We start from the raw sequence: 8,881 nt of genomic DNA on the forward strand, positions 1-8,881 counted from the left end.
CCACGGTGTGCATGGTGCATCCAAAAAGAACATTGCTGCCAGTCTGCAGTTTGCTAAAGATCATGCGGACAAGCCAGAGGAATACTGGAGAAATGGTGTGTGGACAGATGAGACCAAAATAGAACATTTTAGTTTAAATGAGAAGCGTTATGTTTGAAGAAAAGAACACACTGCATTCCAGTATAAGAACCTTAACCCATCTGTGAAACATGGTGGTGCTGGTATCATGGTTTGGGCCTGTTTTGCTGCATCTTGACCAGGACAGCTTGCCATCATTAATGGAACAATGAATTATAATTATGTCAGGACATCTGTCAGTGAGCTAATTCTCAAGAGAAAGTGGGTCATGCAGCAAGACAACAACCCCAAGCACACAAGTTGTTCTACCAAAGAATGGTTAAAGAAGAACAAAGCGAATGTTTCGTAATGGTCAAGTCAAAGTCCGGACCTTAATCCAATTGAAATTTTGTGGAAGGAGCTGAAGCAAGTAGTTCATAGGAGGAAACCCACCAACATCACAGAGTTGAAGTGGTTCTGTACTGAGGAATGATCTAAAACTCCTTCAAGCCGTTGTGCAGGACTGATCAGCAGTTACAAGAAACATTACTTGTATAATACACCAGATACTGAAAGCAAAGATTCACATACTTTTGCCACGCACAGATATGTAACACTGCCATTTAATTATTGAGAAAAATGATCCAAAGAAAATATTTTTGTCTCATTTGTTTGTTTGGTTTCTTAGTCTACTTTCAGGACTTTTGATTGTTTTGAGTCATATTTATGCAGAAATATAGAAAATTCAAAAGGGTTCCCAAACTTTCAAGCAGCCCTGTATATGCCCCCCCCCCCAAATCCCAATTTAACACCTAGATATATTTCAAGAATTTATTAATAATTTATTATCAGTTCAATTCATTGAGTTCATTATCAAGAATTAAACAATTCATAATTTAAAACATTTAAACAAAACAAAAAGTTGCTTAGGTTTTCACTGCATATTGGATGGAACATCACTGCAGCATGGTTGAGAATATGACATTCATCCAGACACTCAAGAGACTCTTTACAGATGTGATTTTTAATTGCCAACCATTAGTCACAATTATGAAAGTTACCCAGGGAGATGCTGTCTTCACCATCCTCCACATTAAACATCAACAAGGGTTGTCTGGTAAAATAGAGCCAAAACCTCTTGCTAGAGAAAACCTCTTTGCCTGTGTGAAAGTACCTGCTCTGCCTGATGGCAAGGTCAATGCAATCAAGGCTGTCGGCTGTAATTCTCTGCATTTTAATTTAAATGTCAACAGCCTCATCTGTAATAGCTCATGTCAGTGGTGGATGTGACTGCATGGCTCTATCTGCTGGAACAGTACCTGGTTACCATAGAAATCTGTGCCAAGGATTCATCAAAAGCTTCATCGAACATGTTTTAAAATACCATTTTGACATGAAGTGCCATTTCTGTTTTTTTTGTTGTCACCCGCTATGCCACATCACCCTCCTGTGCTACAAAAGAAATCCTCTTTTTTTTTTTTTTCTCCAGTATGTGCCACAGTATGAATAAATCATGCCGGTTTCTGCAAGAGGTAGTTTGACAAGAAGATATTCAGCTAAACAGATAAATAAAATAAATATATTATATTTATCTAAATATATATAATATTAATATTAAAATACATATGTAATATTTATCTCAATGTATAATATTATTTAAACCTAATATTAATCTCTCTTGCTGTATCATTTGTTTACTAATGGTTATTCCTTCCGCAGGCTCACCTAAGATTCCTTTAAAGTATCTTTTCTTTGTTTTTAGAGACATCTGTCAGAAAAACAATCTATAGAACATAAAAAGCCATGTTCTATACATTAATATGACAAAAGCTAACATGGCAAAAGCAGCAATGTCTGCTTGTCTCAGATTTAACTCACGATTTGAACCCATCATTCTATACTTCTCTTTTTTTGCCCACATAAGATTGTTTCAGTTTGTGAAATGAGTTCTTGTCCTTTCCTGCAGTCTCAAGAGGAGGTGTGTGACTTGTTGCATGCAGCACCATTCCAGAACATCTTGCCAAGAGTTCACGTTAAAGGTAAGCTCATGTTTATGTATGTTTGCAGAGGATATGCAGTATTTTTAGCATGCTTTATTTGAGCAGTTCCTCATACATATCCAGTAATCCTTTTACAACACACACTTGAGCAGAAGGTGAGCGTCTGGATGCAAAGATGAAGCGTTTGGAGGCCAAATACACTGCACTGCATTTGGTGCCTCTAATTGAGCGTCTGGGAACCCCTCAGGTGGGTGAAATACTGACAGCCGCTTTAGTCGTGCTCTGCTGCTTTACTGCCTCCAGTACACACAACTACTTGTTGATATTGTCATTAGCATCTCCGATTACACACCTAACTGCTGGTTTGATCTCATCCCCGAGACTTCCACATTCATGTTTAGTTTATGAGTTGTGTCGGTGGTAATGGGCAATTTGATTATTTTCAAATCAAAATGGTGATTTCTAAAATTTACTTTAAGATATGTGTATTAATTCATCCTGGTAACTCTGCTATTTTCTGTTACTTTTTGTTACATTAATTGCCATTTCTACAAAGGGAATCAGTATCCACACTCGTGCTTTGGTAAATCATGCTCTTTGAGAGAAAAAGTTGAAATTATGAGATAAAATCTTAACTATGACAAGTTGAAATGATCATGCTTTGGTAAATCATGCTTTTTGAGATAAAGATCTGAAATTATGAGATAAAAAGTCAATCATGACTCACAATTCCCACTTTTCATGTCATAATTATGTCAGAATTAGGCATGCCATAATTGACATAGAATGTCGACATTGAGATACTTCATAATTGAGTCAATTGTGAGACAAAAAAGTCAAAATTATGGCATCTCAGCGTGGACTTTTTATGCCATCGTTATGATTCATTGTCAGAATTGTCACAATAGCACTTAAGTGTGCTGACCTACTGTTCAAATTGTATAAATAATGGTAAATATGCTTTGAAGGACAAATCATCTGCTTTGACAAAATAAATACCGTAATCACTGTTGAATGCAGACTTGAGTGAGCCGTACTGGTCCGATTTTAATCAATACCCTGTACAATCTCTCATCAGCAAATTGCCATCGCCCGTGAGGGTGACCTGCTGACTAAAGAGCGCCTGTGCTGCGGCCTCTCCATATTCGAGGTCATTTTGACTCGCATCCGCGGTAATCTGGACGACCCAATCTGGCGCGGCCCGTTGCCCAGCAACGGCGTGATGCACGTGGACGAATGCATGGAGTTCCACAGGTTGTGGAGTGCAATGCAGTTTGTGTACTGCATCCCGGTGGGAGCACACGAGTTCACTGTTGAGTGAGTGCAAACTGATCACCTGTTTTTCTTGTCATGTAGAATGGCTGTTTACAGTAAGATTAGGATATTTGTGCTTTTTAAAGCATATTGATCTTCTTCTAGGCAATGTTTTGGAGATGGTCTGAACTGGGCTGGTTGCATGATTATCACATTGCTTGGACAGCACAGACGCTTTGATATCCTGGACTTCAGCTACCATCTCCTTAAGGTGCAGAAACATGACGGCAAAGATGAGATCATCAAGAGCGTGGTGAGTTTTTCCTTAATGAGTTTGATGTATATTTTATTTAACTTCTGCAGTCAAGACATCAACTAAACAATCTTTTTTTCCCCTCACACTTTAGCCTCTAAAGAAAATGGTTGACCGAATTCGCAAGTTCCAGGTTCTGAATGATGAAATCTTCGCCATTTTGAACAAGTACCTGAAGTCTGGGGATGGAGAGAACATGCCAGTAGAACATGTCCGTTGCTTCCAGCCTCCGATCCATCAGTCCTTGGCCAGTAACTGAGATTGACGTACATTTGCTCCAATTAGAAGTGGAAGAGATGGTAGAGGGGAACATATTTAGCAACAAGTTTAGCCTCATGTTTAGGACCAGTTTCACTGTCACATTCTACTTAGAGACGCCTTTCTTACACCAGCCTGTAGTGTTCACAGAGCCAGTAAGTTGCCTTGTGATTAGTCGAGTGTTTGGTAAGCACCGATCAGTTGTACCATTATTGGTTTTGTCTCAGGCTTTGGTAAATTAGGCCAAAATATGTTTTTAAATGATGTAGACAAACACGGCCCAGTTTTACTTCGTGTATGTCAGGTTGATTTTATTTTGTACACACACTCGTGCCTTATTATAGATAAATTACTATTATCTTTTATGTGTTAATGATAGCACAGCACTACTCGTTTTCATGTTTTATACTTGGGGAAAGCAGTGGGAAAGGTTCGGAAAATGGCCAAGTGGGTTTTATCAACTGATTATTTAAGCTTTTGCTGTGGTGAGAGACCAGCGGTATATTTCTGTGTGGTGTTTTGGAATGATTATATGCAAGATCTTTTTCCTTCTGTTATCCTGAATAAAACTTTAAGCATAACCAAGTTCTTACTCCCAATTAACGTGCCTTTTTGTATTTGAATTATGTAATCAGATTTTAATTCAATAAATATGTATCAAACCCTGGTTTCCTGGGTTCTTTTATCCACCAGATCAAACGGGTTAAAGGACTAGTTCACACAAAATAAAAATGGCTCCAAAAGTCTTCAGCGGGTCTCCTTAAGAGTTTAACTCCATCTTTAATCAAATCCACCTGAACCAGCCAATCAAGATCTTCAGGACTGCTTGAAAATCATCTTTGAAGATGCTGAAGCAGGTTGGAAATATATTTTGCCGAACAGTGGGTCTCCAGGAGCAGGGTTGAAGATGTTTGGAGGATACTGTGCAGTGTTAATCTTTTCAACAATCTTATTGAAGTTACGTTTATTTTATTGATGAGAGACGAGTGCAGCCCACATTATATAGATCAGTGGTGCATCCTGACGATAATTAAACGATTTTAATTAAAACATACTTAACAATGACGAGAAAAATGAACACCGCAAGATATTAACAACGTATTTAAATAATTAAAATCTAGTTTCAGGTGATGAAGCTGAAAAATGAATGAACAGCGGTCAATTAAAGCGCTTTGCTGGCGGGTTAATTAACTCAGCCAAACGTATCCTATCCATATTAGATTAATCAGATACACAGACAACATAAGTGCATTATTACAAAATGACGCTAATTAAAAGTGCTAGTCAGACTGTGTCAGTGTCGTGAACACGCTCTTTGATCGCGGCTGCCGCAACGTCAGAATCTATCCGGACTATATATGCTTTTGGCCTAATTTCGTTATTATTTAATGTTTGCAACACAGAAATGTAGCCTACTGTGTAGACTGTTTGTACAGCTGTTTCAAACATAAAGCTTACATGATGAGCGCTGCTCTCTCTAGAGATCAGCGGCTGCGCGAAAGCATGTTTAAATGTTCTGATGTGATTGTAATTTCAAAGGTTTAACAGTCATAGCGGAATCATTGTCATTTGGGAATAAGATCGCGGTCTTTTAATGATTAATACATATGCATACATATGAGGCTATAGCCTATATTTTTGTATGTCATGTTTGTACCGGACCTCAACAGTAACCGCTTCCGCGATCCATGATTGCAATAGTGTAAAAGTATATTTGTTCAGGAGCTCAAATTTTCAGGAGTACATTTTAATTTGTTTGTTAAATGTAGATCCATATTTTAGTTAATATATGAAATGCTTGAATATTTGGATTTGTATTAATAATCACAACACTGCTGCTGAACTGAGAAGGTCTTCTCATCATTTCACTTGGATGTCTTTAAAGGGGTCATATGATGCGATTTCATTTTTTCCTTTCTCTTTAGAGTGTTACATCAGTGCATGTAAATACAGATGTGTACATAAAATATAACAAAAGTCTCTTAAAATGTACAGTTGTGTATTTACAGTGCTACATGAGGAATGATATTAAGCTTACCATGTAGTCTAGTTTGAAACAAACAAAACAAAACAAAAATGAGCTAAACGAAACCCTTAGTACAATCGATTGGTCCATCTTTTTTGTATTTTGTATTTTTTTTTGCGTTGAGAGTCGATTGTCTTAGGTTTTATCTCCTATATGTAAAGGGAAGAAAAATGCTAAATGTCCATAGAGCAGCCAAAACAATTTCATAGACGAACTGCTGCATACTGGTTCCTCACTGAACCTAAGAGACTGTCATAGTGCCGTTTCTTCTGGAGACGCTGTCGAAAGGCAACCCTGACTCTCTGTCGTCAAAGTCCTCTGTATGTAGCAGCTCGTAACTGGAGTGGTTGTTAGCTGTCATGCCGTTTAATACAGGGCCATTCTTCTCGTCCTTCCTGATGGACACAGCCAGTGTTGCCAAGCTAATGCTAACGTCCTTAAAGGCGTGCAGCAGGAAGATGCCCACGATAATCGTAACGAAGCCGCTCAGTGTGCCAATGATGTCATCGGTGCCCATGTGTTCCCATTCTTTAAACAATATGGCAGAGCAGGAGAGCACTGAGGTGGTGAAGAACACGTAGTAGATGGGCGTCACCAGGGATGTGTTAAAGATGTCCAGTGCTTTGTTCAGGTAGTTGATCTGTGTGCTAACACAAGCTATCAGGCTCAGCAGCAGCAGCCAGGCCAAAGGGTTTCGCAACACTGGCTTCCCAGAGATGGCCTCCTTAATGGTGATGCCCAATCCCTTCACGCAGGAGACAGACAGAGCACCGATCACAGAGCAGATGGTGATGTAGACCAGGATGCTGGTCTGCCCGTGGCGTGGGCCCACTACGAAGATGAAGATGAGAGCTATGATGATGACAGCTGTCGCGAAGACCACGAAGCCTGGAGACAGATGGGAGAAAAGATAACAAATATGATTAGTTATACGAAGGAGTCGGTTTTATTCCTTTAAAAAAAGTCCTTAAACATTTTTTAGTATCAATATAAATATGTACACAACTGTTCAAAATGTGTGGTCAGTAAAAAAATTAATTAATACATACATTCTGCAAGGATGCATTCAATTGATCAAAAGTGACTTACATTGTTACAAAAAAAAGAAACTTTCAATTAAATACTGTTCTTTTTATGCATCAAAGAATCCTGAAAAAACTGATGTCCATTTTCACAAAAACATTAAGTAGCACAACTGTTTTCAACATTGATAATAATAATAAAAGTGCCTTGAGAACTAAATCAGCTTATTAGAATGATTTCTGAAGGATCATGTGACACTGAAGACTGGAGTAATTACTGCTTAAAATTCAGCTTCGCCATCACAGGAATAAATTACATTTAAAATATATAAAATACAATGTATTTACATTGAAAATAAATATAGAATAAATGTATTTATATCAAATAAATGTACATTTAAAATGTACTTTAAATTGTAATAATATTTAAAAATGTGTTTAATGTATTTCTGTTCATATAAATATGCGAGCATGAGACTTCTTTCTTTTTAAATGGTTAAAAAAAAAGAAGAAAAAATTGGAAGAAAATATTTTCGTGTTCTTGTTACACATTACATGCATTTACTGTAGTAATAACAACAAATTATGCACAACTGCATGCAGCTAACCCTAATCCTAACACTATAGTAGGTGAATGTTGTTAATTTATATTACTCAGTTCTTAAATGTATAACAAGGACAACTTAAAATCAAGTGTAACCAAAAATTCTTACTGACCTCACACTTATGAATGGTTGTGTACCTGCAACCTGTGTAGTCTTATCAAGACCACAATAATGCATATTGATATTACAATAGTCGAATTACTCCGCAACACTGCTGAGCAAAAACAAGTTATTCACATTCCAGGAGGGCCTTCATTGTCTTTACATGTCGTGGTTTACCTGGATCAACCAGTTTTTTGGCCATGTCTTCCAGGCTGTCGATCTCCTCCTCTTGAGGTGCATGTATCACCATGGTAGTGGAGCCCAGGATACTGAGCAGACAGCCAAGCTTCCCATGCAGGTTCAGCCTCTCTGTCAGGAAGTACGAGGACAGTACCGCACTGCAAAACCAGGCACGCATTAAACTTAACCAACTATCAAGGGATAGTTCACCCAAAAATGAACATTCTGACTTTATTTACTCACCCTTAAGTAATAGTAATATATAGATATTTTAATGTTGGTTTGGTCTTAAATCATGGAGTCGTCTTGAGGCCCCTTTAGAAGTTTGTTATGAATACAGTAGGTTAGCCGAGACTTTGTGAATGATGTTGTAGCTTGTTTTTGTCCTTTTGAGAAGTTAATACCTTTAACACTTTGGCATTGAGCATTACAAAATGCAACACTTTGTAAAGTTCATGCATGCAACTACTAAGATTAAGGTCGTACTTGGTTTAAAAACAACAAAAAAGGAAACCACAACTATAACTCTATTCGGACGGTGATTCTTTCTCATGTGGATGTCTGTAAAACATACATTTACATGGCACCTCAGTGATAAAACTCATGGATTCGGATGGCTATTTATTCACAGTGAAGAAGTGAGTTCTGTGATCCTATGAACCCGGGCCAGTCACATGATTGTCTGCTGTAAATAAAATGTCATATGAATTTATTCTTATTATTCCAAGCATATTTGATAATATCCTGTTTATTATTTGATTATTAAATCTCCTGTTTAAAAATGGGAAATTAGACGCGCTATAGTGGTATGTAATTATACGTAATATAGGTAAGGAATAATTGACGACGGGCCGTTGAATTATTAGAAAAATAATGCACACCCGAAGTGGTGATGCGGCCACTCCGCTTTGCGTTACACCTCGGGCGTGCATTATTTTTCTAATAATTCAACGGCCCGTCGTCAATTATTTCGCTTATACTACGGTTACCACACCTCAAGACATCGATCAGATGATATATTTAAAGGGATTCGTCCGGTTTTTGTACTTAAATTGCTATTGCGA

At 37.7% G+C, this 8,881-nt stretch overlaps 2 protein-coding genes across 6 annotated transcripts in view; one reads left to right on the forward strand and one right to left on the reverse strand.

Moving 5' to 3' along the window:
* LOC107716963 (cytoplasmic FMR1-interacting protein 1 homolog) overlaps positions 1-4,549 on the forward strand; it is a 31,809-nt gene extending 27,260 nt beyond the window's left edge. Inside the window, exons 26-30 of the mRNA XM_016523604.1 lie at positions 2,024-2,096; positions 2,210-2,304; positions 3,136-3,374; positions 3,477-3,624; positions 3,719-4,549. Of these exons, the coding sequence (XP_016379090.1) occupies positions 2,024-2,096; positions 2,210-2,304; positions 3,136-3,374; positions 3,477-3,624; positions 3,719-3,883 (720 nt within the window). The 3' untranslated portion in view covers positions 3,884-4,549. The remainder of the gene's footprint in view (positions 1-2,023; positions 2,097-2,209; positions 2,305-3,135; positions 3,375-3,476; positions 3,625-3,718) is intronic.
* Positions 4,550-6,015: 1,466 nt separating this feature from the next.
* The window catches only part of LOC107716965 (magnesium transporter NIPA2-like), an 11,309-nt gene continuing 8,443 nt past the window's right edge, over positions 6,016-8,881 (reverse strand). For all 5 annotated transcript variants that reach the window (XM_016523606.1, XM_016523609.1, XM_016523608.1 and 2 more), the window contains 2 exons: positions 7,815-7,975; positions 6,016-6,796 (listed from right to left, as the gene is read on the reverse strand). In XM_016523606.1, coding sequence (XP_016379092.1) covers positions 6,150-6,796; positions 7,815-7,975 — 808 coding nt within the window. In that variant the 3' untranslated portion in view covers positions 6,016-6,149. The remainder of the gene's footprint in view (positions 6,797-7,814; positions 7,976-8,881) is intronic.

The sequence above is a fragment of the Sinocyclocheilus rhinocerous genome, unplaced genomic scaffold, assembly GCF_001515625.1.
Source record: "Sinocyclocheilus rhinocerous isolate Xijiao unplaced genomic scaffold, SAMN03320098_v1.1 scaffold3102, whole genome shotgun sequence".
Classification (NCBI taxonomy): Eukaryota; Metazoa; Chordata; class Actinopteri; order Cypriniformes; family Cyprinidae; genus Sinocyclocheilus; species Sinocyclocheilus rhinocerous.